The 22,180-nt window shown below is 39.3% G+C and overlaps 1 protein-coding gene across 1 annotated transcript in view; it reads left to right on the top strand.

Annotated features, from left to right (window-relative positions):
* MTUS2 (microtubule associated scaffold protein 2) overlaps window positions 1–22,180 on the top strand; it is a 354,305-nt gene that overhangs the window by 244,271 nt on the left and 87,854 nt on the right. Inside the window, exons 5-6 of the mRNA XM_063429511.1 lie at window positions 3,679–3,777; window positions 10,201–10,415. Of these exons, the coding sequence (XP_063285581.1) occupies window positions 3,679–3,777; window positions 10,201–10,415 (314 nt within the window). The remainder of the gene's footprint in view (window positions 1–3,678; window positions 3,778–10,200; window positions 10,416–22,180) is intronic.

The following is a 22,180-nucleotide window of genomic DNA, read 5'->3' as shown; positions in this document are numbered from 1 at the left end:
TTAGAACACAGGAACAAACAGACAGCAGGAAGCTTTATACCGCAGGTAGTTAACGATTACCAGTATGGGCGTTATCGAAAACGGCCCCCTGCCTTCCTATATTTTTATATCTATATTCCTATAATTTGTGACATATTTCGACTTGTCTCTCTTGCGTCCCATATCTGCGGGAAACTCTGGACAATATCAAATAACTAATATTCTTTTTTTTTTTTTTTTTTAAATGAAATCCCAATACCTCTGTAGCTACTGTGTAATAACTGTTTTGGAGCTTTTAGTTGTACAAGTAACAAATAAATGCTATAAAAGTATTTTGCGAATCTTTGAAATAAAAAAAAATTGTACTCTCTGCTGCAGCAACAAAGAAAACGATTGCAAAGGATAACATTACACATAGATCTCCCTGCTCTGCAGAAAGCACAAGCTCGTCTGAATTTTTTTTTTTTTATATTTGGCCACCGAAAACTCATTTATTTAATTGCTTATTCTCCTGTCCCCGTATTCACAATGCTTAAATCAGGTTGGTGATTCCAGCACCATGCTCCCCAGCCCAACCCCCCCCCCCCTCCCACCCCTTCCCCTCATTTGTTCAGTTGAATTTTTCGCACACATACTTCCATTAACTTTCCTGAGATACAGGTCTTATCTCATTGGCTAAGTTAGCATTGCAGACTCTTCTCCGGAGAGCTTGTAGCTTAGGACATCTTGCTCTCCCACATTACAAGTAGACATGGAGAATGAGGGACTGCAGAGCCCAGATAAAATGTCAAACAGTTCAAAAATGGTTTGACTCCTTACAGTGAAGGGGTACCAGGGCTCTCATGGTACAATAACCACTACAGTGAGCGGTAGTTATTATGGTGCTTGGATTGTTCCTTTAATGGCATTGATTAAAATAAAGGATGTATGGACCTTGAGATTCTCACAGCCAAAATCAACCCCTTTAACAAATCACACCATATACTGAAAATAAATACCATTACTGACATTTTTTTTTTTACATCACTTCACTCTGTTCATTCCTGCTTTATATATGTATTAATTTATGCTTGGAGTTTTACTTACATTATCTCTTGTGATATGGTCTTTCCAGCATTCTGTACATATGGACAGATTGTTCACACTTTAAAAATCTCATTGGAACTCATGTTTTAGAAGGTAGCGATGACCAGGGTTAGTCGTTAATGTTGTTATCTTTACTGTACATTTTACTGAATGTGGCTAAATGTTATTTATGGGGCAAATTTTTGTAATTCCTAACTCATGATAGATGTTCGTAATAAAACTATTTTGGGGAAGAAAGTGCACTTACAATTGAATAAGTAAAAAAAAAATGTCCTTTCCTTTATCTATTTTGCCTCTTATGAGACAGACACACATTTCGCTCATACTTATTGTATCACCCCATGTGAGAAATTGTAAGGGTGAAGAAGGAGGTCATTTGCCCTCTGGGCCATTAGGATACATGGGATGTGTGCTACAATCTCACATAATTCTTCTGCAATTTAAAACAGCAGGCAGTGCATTGGGATGTATGATGGAACCACACCGCAAGAAGGATTTGTGTAGAGCCTTTGCTAGTCTATCAATGGTTGGGTTCTATATTAATGATTTCCAGGCTTACATTGGCTTGATGGGATATTTCCTGGCAGACAGGTGCTTCAAAGGCTTATTATTCGTGTACCCACCAGCTGCTCCATGGGTCGGGGTATGGCAATGAGACACTAGGTCCCCTCCTTTTTTCTGCTTTGCAAATCAGATTTTGTTCATTTATGAATATTTTTATTGGTTGCATTGGGAATTATGGATTTAAATGTTCTTAGAGCCCCCACCTGCCGCCCATGGCTGGGGTGAGGACATTGGATCCCCACGTATTATTAATAGAGCTGCCACCCACTGCCAACGGATGTGGGCTGGGGTGAGGACATTGGATCCCCACGTATTATTAATAGAGCTGCCACCCAATGCCAATGGGTGAGGGCTGGGGTGGGGACATTAGGTAAAATGTTTGTAGCCCTCAATAATAATTTGGAAATGTGCATCCTGCCGGATACATTTGGTTATGAATTTTGTTAATATCAATGTTTTGTGAATCCACCAAGTTCTTTACTTTATAGGATTCTGATTTGAAAGCACTCTTTTTTTAGATGGACACCAAATGCATTCAGTCAATTGGTGCAAATTCGCTTGACCTAAACTGATTTCTGACCGTATTTTGCTTTAGTAAATATGAGAATTGCCATTGGGTTCAGAATTTGGTCATTTACACAAAATTTGTTCCATCCGCACAAAATCAGGTGTTTAGTGAATGATCCTGATTGTTATCTTTTTTAATTCTTGTTCTATCATCAAGTGTCACTAACACAAATGATATATACAAAATAATTTCAGATTATGGTGTAATAGTTTTGCAGTGTAATTAGCTAAATGTTTAACACTACAATAATTCATATACAATTTAACCTGAATATACTCTACTTCTCACTCAGTACCTACGTAGATATTCCTGGGAATTTTATCCCTCTGCATCTCGGGAGTTAGCTAACAGACAATGATCAAAATGGCAAAGTCTCACTGAATTGGTGAAACAAAAACGAACAAATATTCTAGAGTGGCCCAATTAGTCCTGGCTTGAATCAAATCAAAAATGTATGTCAAGCCTCTGTGTATTCATAATTTATTTATAAAGCTACAACACATCCCATGGCACAGTACAATAGACAACACGTCATACAAGCAGTTGGTGACCTTACAAGCTTAGAGACTAAGAATCAAGATTCTAGTCAAATAAACACAGCTGCCAATAGTATAACCTGTCGGGAATACACAATATGTTAAGTAGTTTCTGAAATACATTGTAACCAATGTAAGTGATTGGTAAATATAACGAGTCATTATAACATACAAGACTAAAACAGATTCAGATGGTCAAGTCTCAGATCAATAATACTGCAAAAATAGAGTAAGGGAATGAAGAGTTCGATAATCAATACGGTCCTTATTGTTAAACATCTTTACCACGACGATGCATACAGACTTCAATAAAATAAATAAATAAATAATATGTTTTTCCGTTCTGCCAAGAGTTGAATGTTGTAGTTTCTGGAATAAAAGACTTTTGTTTATTAGGTGGGGGAGGGCAACTTAAAAATTAAATTAAATACAAATTGTTTTTGTTTAATAATATGAATACGATAAGTTACTGACTTTTTGCTTGATTTATGTTTATGTTTATCTTCTAAATTTTACAGTACTTCTTCAAATCCTTGTTTGCATAATTTTGCGAGTTAGTCAGATATGCTATATGTTTGTTTTTCAGCTTCTGTATATTTAAAAGAACACTCTAAGAACCATAACCACTCTTTAGTTGTTATGGTGTCAGGAGTACCCTGGTATCCCGCTAATATAAGCAGTCGAACCATGGTAGAACAGTTTAACATCTTACCTGCTGTCCTCCACTGGGCACTTCTCCCCCTACCCCCTTCTCATCAGCTCTGAAAACCTGGAAGCTAATGCTAGGAGCTTCTGTTAGTTCTCCTGAGCTATCCCTATAATACATGGCCGTCCGTCTCATTGACTCAGAGCACACTGTCATGGTTATGGTTCTTTAATTGTTCCTTTAAATATCTTTTTTATTTATTACACTTTTCAAATACTGTTTCTTTTACTCTTAAACAGGATCAAAGAAGGACACATCAAAAGAGCAAGACATCATCAAGCCTACAATTTCTTCGCCGAAACGACAAGTATCATCTACAACCAAGCAGCATTCACCGGGTAATAATAAATAAATAATGGATCTATTTTTGTACATGTAAAAATATTGTTTTTCAAATGTCAAAATTATCTTCATAGGAGACCTTCAATAAGTCATAAAAATACATGCCCCGTGAACATAGCCGTATTTTACAGTTGTTGTGCAATACTATTTGGAACAACTAAACTATAACTGAGAGTCCAAGGCCAGAGAAATGTGTGCTGAAGCAGAAAATAATAAATTCTACCCAATAATAATGTAATATTTTTTCCAGTGGAAGGGATTACCAGTGATTTATTGGAATCTTTGTGTGTGTGTCAAGTTAGAATACCTGAAGAGCAATCACATGCCATAAACCTGTTACCAGGGCTGCTGGTGAATTGTTCAGTGAAGGGTGTCTGTGTTTCTTGTCCTTCATTAAAAGAAACGTCTCACTTAATTTATTTATTATGTATTTTTTTGTTGTACAGTGACATAAAGGAAGTAAAGGAAATACTATCTGATATTACAAGACAATCATATGCTAGTAAGTAATACGAGACATCAACACTCATACTTGACTACAGCAAAATGAAAGGAAAAACAACTTAAGCAGGGCCTGATAGCCGACCAAGATGGTCGAATGATACTGGAGCTCCTCAAGTTAACCTTCTATAAAGCCTAATCCTGGACATTAGCAAACATTTTTGGGCGCAATCCTACACATTTCGGAGTGCGCCTTTTAGAGTGTGTGGGCTGCTTCGGACCGATCTAGGTCGGCACAACCGCAGATGTACTCGGAGCAGTGGAGGCAGCCGATCCTCTGCCCGGGACTGGAAAGCACACACTGTTGAGCCCTGTTTTCCCCTGCTGGACCGGCGGGGGTTATCCTGGTCCCCATTAGCAAACCAGGCAAATATGTGGCCTCATGCTCAAGATGGGCGTCACGCTGCAGCCTGCGGTTATACAACCCTTCTCACAGCCATCTACATACGCTGCACAGATCCTTCAGACCTTTGACCGGTTATGTGATCAGTTCTGGGCGAAGCTGAGTACTCGCATACTCCCAACTCCTCTAACACCTGCAAACCAAGTTGCGGCCCCCAGGATACGTCCCACTGGCCGACGCACATAGAGTGCGCCTCTCCCACATGGTTCCAGACGGTTGCTGTATAGGGTGTAGTGCAAGGGGTTGCCGCAGCGGCAGTCCACACCCCTATGCTCTGGCTCCCACACTTACCACTGTCAGACCCGATACAGGGCATGTAAATGAGCATTCACCCAATGCAACCTGCCTTAGAGGTTCTTGAATCCCGTAGCTGTCCAGGCGGGACTTGGGGCCACCAGACACAAGCTCTGGCTGGGGAACAAAATGTCTATCTGTGGAGAATGAAACTGTGCTTCACCGAGGTGGCTGACGATGGCGGAGACTGGAACTCACCCTTAAAGAGAATCGGTTGATGGATCCAAGCTTGGGACTTTGCTACCTACCTGCACTGTTTTTGTTTTGTGTTTGTGTTTTAGGTGCCAAAACTTAATTGAATGCTTGCTATAATTGCATATTCAGATCCAGTGGTTTATATCTATTCTGTAATTCCATCAACAGTTCAATGTTTCTGCGTGACTCTCTCTCTCTTACTTACATAGAACAGAGTATCTGATGTTTTTCCTATCATTTATAAAATGTGCTGTTTCCTCAACATTTTTGTTGTATCTTGTTAAATGTTTTTTTTTATTCATGTCAGTTATGCAAAGCACAACTAAAATAAAGAATGACAAAAAAAACGTAACCAATAAGGTAGAGTGAACAATAAGACGGAAAAATAACCTGATTACTAATACAGGGACTATGCTCTATTGCTGAGACCCAAGCTTCACAGGCCAACTTGTGGAAGTGGGTATGTCCGAGCACTCCCTCTGACAAGATCTTCCCAATATCAGTATCAACATATGGTGTCAACACAGATGCACCTGATGCCCATAAAAGCATCTAGGATGGTAAAATAGGACCTAGCTGGATGACCTCTGCAGCCCAAGTGAGTTGAAAAAACCCATAGGAATGGAAAATGATTGTGTCCGGTGATCTGGTATGGAAAGCTGGGGACCCTGAAGTTGTAAGGACTGTGGATATAGATTAGCCCAGAATCTGGAGCTGAAGAATCCACTTGTGGGTGCCCTAGACTCTGTGTCGATAACTAGTCCAACAAATTGTCGGTAGCCATCTTGGATATCATCTATCAATACACACATGGCCTCCAAAACAACTTTCATTGTCCCTGGAAGAGGTGTATTGCTGCTCCCACAAGGTGTGCACAGGTCAAAAGCAACAGACTATCAACTAACTACTTCAGGTCAGGAGGTCGGATGCCTCTCCCCACCACGACACACCAGGACGCAAAATAGAAGAACCGTGGCTGTGTGGTTTGATCAGTGATTTCAGAATTAGAGTCCAGTTGAGTCAAGTAGCAGATAAATATCTGCTGAAGTCATAAATATTGTAAATATAACCAAATAAAATGTTAGTCATTGATGAGTTCTCACAGACCCCGTCTGTCAAGCATGAAAGTATGGCCCTGCCTCCAAATATACTGGGCCCCAATAATATAAATAAAAAAGTTTTTAAAAAAAGTAAATTGTAAAACACTTGCTCCACCTCTACTGACATCATCATCAGTGTCAAAGGTCTTGATTGAATCCAATGTTTCACATTGAAAAGCATTGGGGACCTAAATCACACGAGTGTCAATTGCCATTCTGTCAGCCAGGTGCTTCTCATAAAGAAGTGTTGATTCCAGTACTTCTCTGTGATAACCTCTAACATGTTCAGAATTAACCTGCTGTGGGATTCAGAAAGTTAACTTTAAATTGCTTAGTGCTAAATGCCACTAATAGCAAACGTATGAATTACTATGTATATTGTTTTGTAATGTTATAGACTAGTAAAACATTAACAATGACTGAGAAACCATCAGTATAAGCTCCTTTTAAACTGAAATCTCTAACAGACTAACCCCAGGAGGCTAACTCATTGGCTAATTACTATTTACCATGGGACACTAACCACGCCAGTAATGCAGCAATCAGTTGCAGTGGAGCTACCCTTCGTAAAAAGAACTACTATCAATGCAGTATTTATCATCTACAGTAAAATTCACACAGGCAGACTATCAGATCAGGTCGGAAAACTGAAAACGTTTTCGTAGTCATGTTATGTTGCAAGTTATACTAACTCCATCACTCACCTGTACACATGTAGACCTTGGGTGTGTTTGTGATTATCTAATAAATTATGAAACTGCACATGAATATAGTGAGGCACGTATATACTTGTTCTAAGATATTAAAATGTTAATATTGGAAAACATTTTTGCTATTCCCAGTGTCTCCCTTTTGCCAAACTGATTTTTTTTTATGGTGGGTCAAGTTTGAATTTTACATGACCTTTTTCTCCAGTATAACCTTGATTAGACACTAACATATCTACAAATTACATTTATAGGTAATCCAGAAGAGCGATATAATGAATCTAGATAACATATCATGAAATAGCAATGTTTGCATGTTCTGGAGGATGACTGTGTTATCTACTGCTTCTGACATGTGGAAGTACGAAGGACATGAGATTTATCGGTGGTGAAGCTTTCCGATTAAAAATTTACAAAGGCAATCTGAGTATGACACTTAACATAATGAATTTCCCTAAACAAACAAAACCGTGAGCATCTGTGAGACTGTCAAGCCTATCAATGCAGCTCATGTTTTATTGTATCTGGCAACAACTGGAAATGAAATGTTTTGCTTGAGTGCGGGTGAACTAAAATAGTGTACATACTCTTAAAATAAATGTTACTTTTATATTTAGAGGGCACATATAGGTTTTTTTTTCTAAGTCATTGAGATCCTTCCACCTCTTGAACCTAAATCAGGAGTAGGCAACCTTTGGATCTCAGCATGTCATGGACTACATCTTCCTTGATGCTTTGCCAGCATTATGGCCGTAATAACATTATGGGAGATGAGTGCCAAAGGCTGCCTACCCCAGATCTAGAACATATATTATTTATGTTTGATATCATTTTTAAAATGATTGTCAGTGTCTGGTCTACTTTACAATGACATTCCAGTTTAAATAGTGACTACTTATATATTGTGTTGATATCTTTTGTCAGTTTTGCATTTTGTCATGATGGTAAAATATGGACAGTTAATCACGGCCATGTCTACTCATGGTAGCAGTAGTGACGATTAGTGATATGTGAGAATTGAGCTTTACCAGGGAGAACTAGAAATAGAATTGAATTATATTAGGCAGCTAAGTTAACAGGTGGATTTATGCATCTGACAGCAAAGGGATTAAACTCCATATGTGCATCGTTTCAAAGACAAATGATGCACATACAGACTCCAGGAACCATGGGCACTTCAGATATCGGATAACCATTTAAACACTCGACCATTCACAGTGCATCTCTAAAATGTATATTGACATAATGTATGGTGTTTGTAGTCATAAGCTTGTTATGGAAATAGCATTTGGGGACACAAGATCAGAAGTATTAGTGACACAGGGTGGAGTAAGAGAGGAACTAATCACCTAGCTGCTAGCTAATTTTGGGGCCCATGGACCAACCTTTTTTTCCTCAGACTCTGTTTATACGGTAGGGGTTAGATAGATACCTCTCTCACTCTTTCTCAGTTAATACCACTGTCTCACTGTATGTGTTTTATTTTGAAGTTATTCTGTTTGCCATTTCAAGTCAGCTAGTAAATGACATTTTGGCTTTAAAAGCAATGCTGCCAACGCATTTTATCAACTCTAACTAGAAAATTGATCAGATTGTCTGTGATATATTAAGAAAATGCGTGCCTTAAAGTCTCTGGCATAGTAGAACTGTGTGACATAATAGAAGGTTGCAGTGAGGTTTGGAGACTATGCTATGTGAAATAATTAATGAGGTGAGAGGTGCACAATTTAATCAATACAAAGAGACACTAACACACAGACTGGAATCCAATACTGAAGATTTCTCTATCGTATCTCATATTTTCTCTTGATACAATTAAATTACATTCCAAATAGGTTTATTTCTAGATGTCACAGTACAGTCTATATATGTTCTATCCTTCCATTTAAAGTTCTCTTGGAAGGACAGAACACCTATATAGAGTTAAATGCATTTAATGGAAATGCCGTGCTCTGTAACAATACATCCAAGAATGGATACAGCTGTAATGAATGAGATCATGACAAGGAAGCTCACAGTCTAGTGACTACACCTCCCATGATGCTTTGTCTGCATTATGGGTGTAAGAGCATTATGGGGGATGTAGTCCGCAACATCTGGAGTGCCGGAGGTTGCCTATCCTTGGCTTTAGTTAACAATTGTGGTTAAAATGTACCTGTCCCCAAATATGTCTGGGTGCAGTATACCTGGTAGTGAATTAGAGGATTTTGAGTGAGACAGACTGATGAGTTGCCAAAACTGTGTGTCAATGAGTTATATTGTCACCATAGAACAGAGGTAGGCAAACATTGGCATCCAGATGCTGTGGACTACATTCCCCTGATGCTTTGCCAGCATTACAGTTGTCAGAGCATTATGGGAGATGTAGTTCACAACATCTTGAGTGCTGAAGTTCCCTACCCTTGTGATTAGTTTTTATTTTGCATTTAAAGTATAAACAGAATATTGTATTTACCACTAATTGTATGAATGGATGAGAACTCCTAATTTCACTTTGTAGAAATGATGCCATTTGTATCGAGTATTTTTACTTTTCTGCAAACTTTAGAATTGACTAGTTTGGACACAAGAAATCATTATTCTGCTCCCCTAGAAAAGGTGGTTTAACTGGGGGAAAAATTTTACTTTACAGTTCCTGTTGTGTAATAACCCTCATTTTCATTTCAGACAATTCCTTAAAAAACAACTATTATGTTATTATGCAATAGATCTCTCTGCAGTTGTAAAGTACCAGTGTTTCTCCTTTTATCTAGTTGCTCATATCATCAATGTAGCGCAAATCATGCCAATACATATAGAGAATTGACAATGGGTAACCAACCATTTCACCGTTTGTGGACTACCTTGTGGGCTACCTTGGCTACACTAAGACAAGCTATAAAATTGATTCATGTACAGTGCATCAAGCTCTGTCAACAGAACTAATTCAGGGACAATAAAACTCAAATATTAGTAAAAGCTGGTGAATCTTATACCTTTGAATAACACATTGAAAATCATGTTCTCAATCCCATTATACAGCTACTGAGGCATGAATTATTTAACTATCAGACAGGGACTAATAAAAGTTAAAAGGATGACAAGTAACGCAAACATGTTTTGGATATTTGTATAATGAGTGAAATACACTGCCAAAATTATCCAAAAATGTGATAAGTAAGCAAACCGTAATATGAGTCACAGTGTTTTTTTTACATGTTTTGTATGTTACAATTCCAGGCCATCACCAGAAGGTACGGCCAACTATCTCGAAGAACGGATATGCCGCAAAGCCGGAAATACAGACTCGAGAGTCAGATCGTCAGGGAATGCAGAAACTCAAAGAGAAATACGATGAGCAATCAAAGAAGCTTTTAGTTGTCCAAGAAGAACTTAAAAAAGCGAGTTGTGGGTTTGTTGTGTTTGCCGTGACAACCCAGTATTTCTTTAAGAAGGTAAGAATGAAAACCATTTTAATATAACGTCTGCTTTATTTCAAATTGGTCTTCAAATCTGTTAAACTATTAAACAATAGACATACAGTCGTTCATTTTATCAGCATTTTTTTATGTTGCAGTCTTATGCTACAATTGTTAAAATATTTTTTTCACCTCAGTCTGCAATAAATACCCCATAACAACAAAGCAAAAAAAAAAAACAAATAAAAAACAGAAAAAAAAACTTTGCACATTTATTATAGAGAAAAAATATGAAGTTTTACATTAACATAAGACCCTTTACTTTGACACTTGAAATTCGACCCACTTACATCCCATTTTTCTGGGTTATCTTTGAGATATTTCTGTACTTTGAAAGGAGTCCATCTTTGGAAAATTCAATTAATTGAACATTATTTAGAAAGGCGCATATCAGTCTGTATAAACGCTCACGACTGTAAATGCATATCAGAACAAAAAACAAACCATGAGATTAAAGGAACTGCCTGCAGAGCTCAGAGACATGATTGTATTGAGGGTCAGTTTGCTCTATAATTATTAAATGGATGAAGTTTTAGATAACCTGGCCTCTCCCTAGAGCCAAACTGAGCAATCTGGGGAAAAGGTCCTTGGTAAGAGAGGTGGCCAAGAACCCAATGCTCACTCTTGGTGAGCTCCAGAGATCATGTGTGGACATGAGAAAAATATGTGGAAGGTCAAGCATCACTGCAGCATTCCACAGATCTGGCCTTTATGGCACACTGGTCAGATGGAAGCCTAGTACCACTCTTCACCTGGAAACTAGGTACCGTTCTTCACGTGCGCAATGCCATCCCAGCAGTGAAGTATGGTCATGGCAGCATCATGCTTAGAGGGTGTTTGTTTAGCAGCAGGGAATGGGAGATTGAAAAATCTAAACACAACAAAATACAGTTATCCTTAATAAAAAAAAAAATCTGGCCCAGAGTACTCGGGAACTCCACTGTGCAAATAGTTCGACTTCAAAGACGACAATTACACTAAACACACTGCCAAGTTTACAGCCAACTCTGTGAATGTTCTTCAGTGTCCCAGCCAGAGCACGAACTTGAACTTAGTCACACGTCTCTGTAGAGACATGAAAGTGGCTGTCCACCGACGGTCCTCATCTAAGATGACTGAGCTTGAGGGGATCTGCAGAGATGAATGGCAAAAACTACCCTATCTAGGTGGGCAAAGCTTGTTGCATCATACCCAAATAGACTTGAGCCTTTAAACCCCTTAAGGACCAAACTTCTGGAATAAAAGGGAATCATGACATGTCACACATGTCATGTGTCCTTAAGGGGTTAATCTGAGTCAAGGATCTTAATACTTACAATTGTAATCAAAATTATTCAACCCCCATTGAAAATCAGGTTTAATGTCAAATTTACAGACTTTCATCCGTTTGTAATGCACAATCAAACAAATGCAAATTGAAATAGCTTAACACAAAAATTGCTTCAAGTAATTTCCCCAAATTCAACTGAAAATGCAACTTAATGAATTATCCAGTGTCAAAATGATTTAACCCCTTCATGGCAAGCATAGGCGTGCGCACGGGGTGTAATCCCCGCGGCACGCCTATGTATTGAGTCCTGCAGGAACAGCGTTCCTGCACTTTTATTTGAGCAGGAACGCTGTTCCAAATGCCCCCCTCCGGCCCCCATGTCCCCCCCCCCCCCCCAGTCGGATGCCTGTGTCCATCTCAGACGCGGTGAGGGAGCTGTGTGCTCTCCGCTCCCTCTCGCCGCGCGGGCTGTTTGCTGATGCTGGGAGCCGGAATATGACGTCATATTCCGGCTCCCAGCTACAGCAGACAGACCGCGCGGCGAGAGGGAGCAGAGAGCACACAGCTCCCTCACCGCGTCTGAGATGGACACAGGCATCCGACCCACTGGACCCCAGGGACAAGTCCACAAGGTAGGGAGGCTGGGTGGACATTTTTGTAATAAAAAAAATATATATTTGTATGTGTGTGTGTGTCTGTGAATGTATGTGTGAATGTATGTGTGTGTGTCTGTAAGTGTGTCTGTGAATGTATGTGTGTGTGTATGTGAATGTATGTGTGTGTGTTTGTGTGTCTGTGAGTGTGTGTCTGTAAGTGTGTGTCTGTGAGTGTATGTGTGTCTGTGAGTATGTGTGTGTCTGAGTGTATGGGTATGTGTGTGTCTGTGAGTGTGTCTGTGAGTGTATGTGTGTCTGTAAGTGTGTGTCTGTGAGTGTATGTGTGTCTGTAAGTGTGTGTCTGTGAGTATGTGTGTGTCTGAGTGTATGGGTATGTGTGTGTGTCTGTGAGTGTGTCTGTGAGTGTATGTGTGTCTGTAAGTGTGTGTCTGTGAGTATGTGTGTGTCTGAGTGTATGGGTATGGGTGTGTGTCTGTGAGTGTATGTGCGTATATGGGTGTGTGTGTGTGTGTGTCTGTAATTGTGTGTGTGTCTGTGAATGTATGTGTGTGTCTGAGTATGTGTGTGCACGCGTATATATATCTGTGTGTCAGTATATATATACACACACACACGTATATTTTTTTTTTGGGGGGGGGGGGTGGGAAAAGAGTTCCCACACTTTATTCCCCAGGACTTCTCTGGAGATGTCCGGATCTCCCTTGACGGCTCACGCAGAGTCGGCGCTATCTGAGTGCCGGCTCTGCTCTTAGCCTCCATGGGCTGGTGGGGAGATCAAAGATCTACCTCACCAACCCACAGCAACACGGAGGGAGGCAGGAGAGGACCCGGGGAGCTCTAGACAGCAGCTCTGCCAGGTTCCTCTCACGAGATCTGAGCATTGCCACGGCAACACTCAGATCTTGCGAGAGTTAACTCTAGCTCCGCAGGCTAGAGTTCACTCTCCACTGGACCACCAGGGATGGCACATGGCAGCAAGGATCCCCCCTCCCTACATAAGGTAGGGAGGGGGGATATTTACTAATCTGCCCCCACCTCCACAATCCCTCCCAACATACAGCCCACACACACACACACAGCACATAGACACATACAGCACGCTCACACACACAGTACACTAACCGCACCCTCACAAACACACACAGCACCTTTACAAACACACAACACCCTCACACACAGCACACTAACAGCACCCTCACAAACACACACACACACAAACAGCACCCTCACAAATACACGACACCCACACACATCACACAAACGGCACCATCACACAAACGCACACATCACACAAACAGCACCCTCACACAGCACAGTAACAGGACCCTAACAAACACACAAACACCCTCACACAGCACACTACCAGCACCCTCACACACAAACAGCACCCACACAAACACCCTTACCCACATAGCACACTACCAGCACCCTCACCCACACATCCCACTAACACCACCCTCACACAGCACACTATCAGCACACACACACACAGCAGTGTATGTATATATATATATACATATATATATAGTAAAAATAGAAAAATAAAAATAGAATAAATATATACACATGCGGCGTGTTTGTGCTTTAGGGTGCACACCCTAATGCAATAGGCTGCGCACGCCTATGATGGCAAGCATCTTCAGTACTTAGTAGAGCACCCTGTTTGCTGTTATAACCTGCTGCAAATGACATGCATAGGCAGACACCAACTTGGCAAGAAGGATTTGTGTGCCTTTTTGTGGTATAATTGAAAAGAAGTTGTGCCTTCTTTTGGATCAACAGCATAAAGGAGTTGGTTTTAGAGGTTCCAGGTTTTTTAAACCTAGATTACTATGTAATTATGTCATTAAAACAATTGTAGCATAAGTTTGGAACATAAAAAGTTTGAAAACATAAAGGGGTCTGAACATCTTCCGAATGCACTGTAATGTAATGCATTAGTATTGTTTTTTGTGCTTATGAAAACAAAATTGAGGAGCAGGTTAATTTCACAGGGCTAAATACTAAAAAAAGGAAATTACCAATATATTTAAGGTATTATATAAATAATGTATTCATTATTAAACTAAATTGAAAAAATATCCTCATCTTCAATTTGCGCATACATGTGGGAGTTAACCAGACCAGGATTCGACTGAAACACCTCAGCCATTCCTGTTCCCCCAACTGTACTGAATAAAGATTATTATATATGATCTGCACCAAGATATCTCAGCAGGACTTGCTAAACAGGTCTCAACCACAGCCATGAATTTAAAATAAATTTAAATTTGATTGTATACAATAGCTAAATTAAGCATTTTATGTTTAGAAAAAAAAGGAATATAATCCAAAAAGGGAGACACACGGTAAAAATACTAAGAACACGAGGAAGGCTCTTCTAAGCTCCAAAACCACTGCATCTCATTATAGATGCTTCCCCTTTACTCTGAGAAATGGCAGTCTTTACATATGTCTGAGGATAGGCCTCTAGTGGCGGTCAGGCTGGCAATACACATACCTACAATGTATTTTAGTTTAAATATTTAAAAGGAAATGGTGGTAAAATGGTTACTTCATCCACTATAAATCATCTCAAATAGAACATTAGTTCAGAAATTACACTATAAAGTATGTGATCTGTGATATCAAACCGCACTACTGACAGTTTCAATAATATAAAGTCAACTGAAAATATATATTTGGAAAACATTTGAATTAAACAGGATCAGACTCTTTATTTGCAGTAGGAAATATTGTTCTTCGTATACCATAGATTTTGTTCACAAGAAGATAATTCACCTTAATCCGAGGAATTGTTCTATTATTCAATGCTTTAGATTAGCATGTATTGAAATGAATATGTCACAGTTGCCATCTTGTGGTCGGAATTCAGAACTGCATGTTCTTGAAATACAAGATTAATACATTCACAGACAATAATAATGCAAAATATTTTAAGGGTTTTTTAATAATGCAGTACCATACAGTCAAGTACAAATATTATAAATTTATAATATTATAATTCAAGAACTTATCTTAGACAATTGATGCTAACTTTGGTTATAAAAAAAAGTACATAACGCACTTAAATGTGTCAAACCATAATGTACAAGGACTGACATGGCTTACACTATCCTCAGGGATTTATGTAGCAAAGTAAAATCAAGACTAAAATAGCAGATCTGGAAAAAAATCTCTAACTCAGCTTGGCAAGTTTATTCTCAGTTTTGGAAGTCAGATTTTGATTAGCTACAATTTGGAGTTTGCTAAATAGACCATGGAGTTAGTAAATAGACACAGATCTGGTGTTTATGGCTCACAGTTACTACTTATCATGGAATCTGAGATCCCTGCTTGACTACAGGTATGAATATTTGTATATCCAGAGAAGATGGTAATTGAAGACCATATGTGCTCGTTTGAGCAGGGTCCTCTTCAACCTATTGTTCCTGTAAGTTTTCTTGTAATTGTCCTATTTAGAGTTAAATCCCCCCTCTCATAAAATATTGTAAAGCGCTACGGAATCTGTCGGCACTATATAATTGGCAATAATAATAATATGTTGATGAAATTGCCTTCTTTTGGATCAACAGCAAAAAACATATGTGAGGAAGGCTGAACTTGATGGACACAAGTCTCTTCTCAGCTATGTAACTATGTAAATTACTATCCCCATTGGGGATAAATGGTGTGCTACAGAGACATTAGCATTGATAAAGGGCAATCGCCCGAAACGTTTGCAACTTATATTTTGTCCTTCCAATAAATATGGTAGCACCCGGGTGTGCACTTTAAATGCCAGTTGTGCATTACTCCATTTTGTTCTTGTTTGGATATACACTGGAGGAACTACAGTGGGAGTTTTTATGATGCACGGTTATACTGTTGTTACTGCTTATTGAATCAGTGAATTGAATCTGCCTCTACCTCTTACTGCATAGAGACCTACTATTAGGGGGTAACCCAGCGAAATACACACAAAGTAATAGCTTAGCTATAGTCTAATATGCCTAAGACCAAAGTAGGTCCCTCAGTGTAAAAGAACAAGGTATATAAATGAAACGTTATTAAATAACTCAGGTCTAACAAAAGGGGACCTATAAAAAACACCATTAAAAAAGCAATATAGCTTGTGCTAGATTGGGTGAAAAAAAAACAAGGGGAAATAACTTTTCCTGTAATATCCAGTATTATAAATGCAATGTGGTAAATAAGAGGAGCAATTCACCGGAGCTCTGTAGTTTCCCTTTAGTGCTAAAAAGAACTACAAAGTGTCTCCAACTAAGAAAAATATAATTGAATTTAAATTAAGGAGACAACTCTTCAGGTGATTCCAGTAGTAAAGTAGTTAATAATAACAAGCAACACATTGCACTTATCACACTATGGTTCGTTCCCCTTACAAAAATATACATAGGGCCAATAGGTGCACCAGAAAAAACAATTGGTCGCTGTAATAAACAGACAGTGTAACATAAGGGCCTAATTTTCTAAATATTGCATGGTTAGCAAGCAGCAGGTAGTCCAATGTGTGTACACATAGGAGGCTTTGTTACCAGGTGCCCAGGCTCCCTCAAGCCCCCCCTCCCCCCACCACCCTTTTCCTGTAGTGTCCAATATTATTTATAAATGAAATGTGGTAAATAAGTAATACAAGGATATAACAATAATTATTTCACCAGAGGATCAAATCACCAGAGCCCTGCAGGCAGTCCAACATATGTACATAAAGGAGTCCTTGTCACCATGTGCCCAGGCTCCTGTAAGTTCCCCTTAAATATCAGAAAGAACATCAAGATAACTTAAACCATAATAGTGCTAAAGTGAATCTGTGCAAGAAAGTGCAACAAACAATGCTCTTTTCAGCCCTAAAGGGAAATCTACAGGGCTTTGGTGAATTGATCCTCTCGTGAAACTACTTATTTATCACATTGCATTTACAAATATTGTACACTACAGGAAAAGTTTTTTTTCCCCTTGGTTTTTCTAAGATCATAAACAGAATCTTTAGTAGACTGTTAAAGGGTTAATTTTTTCAAGTTGAGTCTCATCAAATTATTTGGTGAACTATGAATTATTGAGAACTTAAAATCTTTATTCAAAGTAGCCAAATTGGGTAAAAAAAAACTGACATGTTTTTAGCTCCTCAGTTTGGCCTAAAAGTTGAAATTCACTTTCCATTCCTGACAATTCCTATTTTAGTAAGTCACTCTATAATGCACCGTTTCCACTGAGCGGTACGGCTCGGGTCGGTACGGTCTGGTACGCCTTTTTGAGTGTTTCCATTATGAAAGTGTCCCATACAATAGAACCAAACTGCACCATTCCTGGGCCCCCTTCAGATATAGGTCCATAGGAAATAATACAGTATGTTATGTTTAGGGCAGAGCTGCTGGCTTCACACCATACAATGTATTGATTGGCGGACAGGAAAACATCAATGTTCACGACAAATGACACGCTAAGCATTTGGTCTAAACCCCGCATGCCCCCTGGTGGTCTGACTTGCAGTGGAAACGTCCACCTGAATAGGCTGGACCATTCTAACCCTTCTGAACCATACCTACCCGAACCATACCGCTCAGTGGAAACAAGGCATCAGAGTCTTAGATATTTAAATAGTTACCAAGTATTGATATTAAGTACTCTTTTCTTTTCCTGAAATTACCTTTACAAAGGTTTTGCTCTAGTGCAATTACTAGTTATTTCAATGTGCCTATTTTTTCTATGTTAACCCAAATTAATTCTAATCAAGAAGTCCCCAATCATTAAAATGGCTGTTGCTAATGTTCCATGGCAGTTTGCATGTTTTTAATTTTTAACATTTAGCGGTTGGTAATTACCAAAATCCCAAAGATTTTTAGATCCACAGATAATAATGGGAGATGCTTAACCCCTTAAGGACACATGACATGTCTGACACGTCATGATTCCATTTTATTGCAGAGGTTTGGTCCTTAAGGGGTTAATGCTTGTTACCACTTCATGAATACGCTAGAGAGTAAAAATTACCAACTGGTGCACTCTCACTAAAATGATGACGGCTTCATCTACTTTAACCCCTTAAGGACACATGACATGTGTGACATGTCATGATTCCCTTTTATTCCAGAAGATTGGTCCTTAAGGGGTTAAAGGAGAAAAGGGCAAGTTAAAGGGTACTGGTCACAGCATCTACAACTTGTGCTCTTTTGAAAGAGCATTACATTTAATCTCTGCATTATGCTAGCCTGTTTAAAAGTCGGTCTTTCACCCACCTTTCAGTCAATTCTTAGCACAGACTACGCCAAATAATTTACTGACAAGGGAGAGTAGAAGAGACATCCCATACTGCATGCGCAGTGGTTGCTATGGTAACTCCCTAGCTAAAGTGGCTATTACTGACTAGCGAATATAGAAACAGAATTACTGACGTCACAGTGTTCAGACGCCGACATGTTGACGACAAAACCAGCATGTCGGCATCACAGAGGATGTTTGCCCTGCTTCGGGAAAGCCTCTGCAAGCAGGGCAAATGAAAGATAATTGCAGGTGGAGCAAGACAACACCGGAGGTGGGTGTTAGAGAAGCGTTCGAGAGAAGATTCATCTTGTTTTCTTTTAATGGTTGTAAAGTTGTAGATATGTGTACTGACTAATGATGTTCGATTACTAGTTTGGGTATATGTATTTGTGTACCTAACAGCTGATACTGACCTACTAATTGATTTAACTAAACTAAAAAACACTTATCGTGATATAATTATAACCACTCCCACTACAAGCTCCTGCTTATATGACACTAGAGTGAATCACAGGTGAATTGCGCATGCACTGAGCAAGCTTGTTATAGTTTCCTCGTAGAGTTGCTATGATGAGGAATTGGAAAATGCGTCTTTACGTACGTTCAAATCATGATATCACAAATACAGAGATGGGGATTCTATCAGTGAATATCATACAGACAGTAAATAAGCTGTTGTAGTAAGGTGCTGTAATAAGGTATTTTTTGCTGGTTCTTGGTATTTACAGTGATTAACAGTTTATTTTATTGACTACTAGAGAAACAAGTCTACAGATACTGAAAGATACGAAACTACACGTGAATCTTTAAAATTACACTCTACACTAATGCTTTGTCGGAAACATAGCAGTGAGCCTCTGGAGGCTGTAGATTTGCAGTGACAAATTCTAGAGGCTTCTAGTAAATCGTTGTAAATGTATAGGATTTTCCCAAAACGTTGCAGCGAGTTATAGGAGTTTCCTAAACTGTAATAGTTTCAAAGTGACGCAGTGCAGAGGTCTATGTGGTTTATATTACTGCAGTGAATAAAAAAATATTCAGGGTGTCTAATAGTGGGAAACGTCAGGTTTTCAGTGGAGAAAAGGGAACCTCTGAAAGCATGCAGGAATTCTTTCCACTTTAAGATATTTTTGGCAAAATGTAAAATTACTGATGTTAATTGCCATATCTTCAGAAAAGAGTCCTGTGTTTTTGCCACCTTTACAAATACATTTGGAAGTTACTGAAACCCCTGCTGTTATGAATTGCACCTCCCAAACATGATACCTGTAACTGTCCACAAATGCTGGAATGTGACAAGTCAATTACATTAAATGACAAGGTAGAGAAAGCATGATCTACCAGTTAGCCCTATCTGTCCAAGCATGTAACAAGTGCACTTTATTCAGTAAGATTGATTAAAAATGTATGTTACGTCAATCCATAATTATTTTCCAGTTAATAAAGGTGTTAATCTATTCTATAAATGAGAATTATATGTTGATATACCGTATATGTCTACATTGCCTATCACAATGCTTAATTACAGTGAATACCATTTCACAATTAATGATACATCGAGTTTGATAGTAATCACAATTTACAAGACACCATTTTTCAGTCTCCATCGCTTTTAGCAAATTAAACCGTCTGATGCAGCAGTTGACCTTTCACATTGGATTTTTCACTTCATAAACACTTCACCTCTTTCTATAACATAAATGATGTCAATGAAGTTGGACAGCGCAGACTGTCACTTCTGTGTCTTCACATCCCCAGAGTCTCACCCATGTTGGAGTCAAGAGGAGGACAAAGGTAAAGAATGAGACAGGGAGTAAAAACAGGGCACGGTCACATAATGATTATTTTAAGGACTGCCAACAATAGCCTTGATACGGAGCAGGACATAAACCAAACAAAACGTAATAAACAGACTTATAAACTTTTTTCCCCTTCTATATATAGTGTTGAGGCAGAATGAGCTGACTGACAAATGTACAGTTAAATGTAAGCGTTTATTAACTTAACCGTGAATTGTACCAATAACAGAGTCGTAAAATGTAAGCCAAACAAGCTGACGTTTTTACGTGGATTGACCACTTTCACCTACATTCTATCTAATTTTGCCTTCAATATTCCAAAACTCATTGTTTTGTCAATAAAATTCTTAGTACATATAACTACAGGAAGACGTTATAATAAAATGAGACATAACTGTAAAGTTATTTTGTACATTTGTAAAGACTTGTGTAAATATGATATATAATTATATATAAATATATATATATATATATATATATATATATGATGTGACAAATGCTCCTTCCCACGAAAGTTTGCCACGGATTCCTTGAGGAGTGTGGAAGCCGGCCTCCTGCCCACCAACTATGGTCCAGGTCTGGGACACCGTTTTGGAGTTACCCTGCCCAGCCGCCATTAGCAGATTTCCCTGGGTGCCCCTGGTTCGGCACTTTACTTCATGCGAATGGAACTGAACGCTAGCTCTCTGGCGGCTGTTCGATGATTTAAATCCACGAATAGTCATCAGCGGTACTTAGCCGCGACCGCTATGGAACTAATTTCGACATGAAAACTTTGTGGGTTCCTGATCACTTCAGCAGGACTTAACCGCGACTGTTATGGAACTGTTATCGGCATGAGGTGACCGTGCGGTTCCCGGACATATTGGTTCCCAATTTTGAACCACCAGGAGAGCGCTATTTGGAGGGAAGGTGCCTAAGACTAAGGGGAACAAACGCTACCTGAGAGCACCCAGTATTGCGGCCGCAGGAGCTCCCGAAAGTTGACCGGCAAAAGAACCAAACGCCCTGGAACTATTTTAGGCATAGGACCATGTGTGCCGCCAGTCAGAACTTTAACACGGTGGCGTTTCACCTACACTGCATGGATCTGAGCACTATTTGGAGAACTTGGATGCTCAGATCAGGGCTATTAAAAAATGTATTATTTGATGGGTTATTTTATGTTTTTATTTTGTTTGGGGGTATTTTTATGTTTTTATATTTTTGTGTTTGGCTCTCTGTTCTTGGGAGATAATTAGCTTACCGGTCTTTAACACAATTATCTCCCAGGCCCAGAGATCTCTGGTAGGGGCTTGTGTTGAATACAATGGAGACCCTCTGCTGGGGTCTGTGCATAAAAGGCCAAGTTTAGCTCATTAAAATCAGTTGTACTCCCAGAACTATGTGTCGTCTAGTTACTGGGAGGAGAAGGGCTATAATCACTGATGAGCACCTTGTTCCAGCTTGTGGAGGATTCGGCAGGGGAAAGTCCTTGTAAGGACTATAACTCCCAGGACTATGTATCATCCAGTCCCTGGGAGGGAAAAGAGCTAGTCCCCTATCCTGTTCCAGGACGCAGAGGCTCCAGGAGGACCCCAGTTGAGCCACGGTGACTGGAGCAGAAGCGCTGAGGTTTTCACCAGTTCCAGCTAGGAAGCGTTCTTTGGTGGAGGTACCCAGCTGGAAGACAGGGAGCTCCGCTACAAGTGATCTACTAAAAAGTGGTGCACTCAGATGCAGGTTTTTCTTCTAATGTTTATGGCTATTTTAGCCCTTATTCACAGTTCAGTGAATAAGTCCCATTAAACC

This window comes from Pelobates fuscus, chromosome 1, assembly GCF_036172605.1.
Source record: "Pelobates fuscus isolate aPelFus1 chromosome 1, aPelFus1.pri, whole genome shotgun sequence".
NCBI lineage: Eukaryota > Metazoa > Chordata > Amphibia > Anura > Pelobatidae > Pelobates > Pelobates fuscus.
Note: the sequence above shows the minus strand (reverse complement) of the source record. Positions and strands in the feature narration are given on the sequence as shown.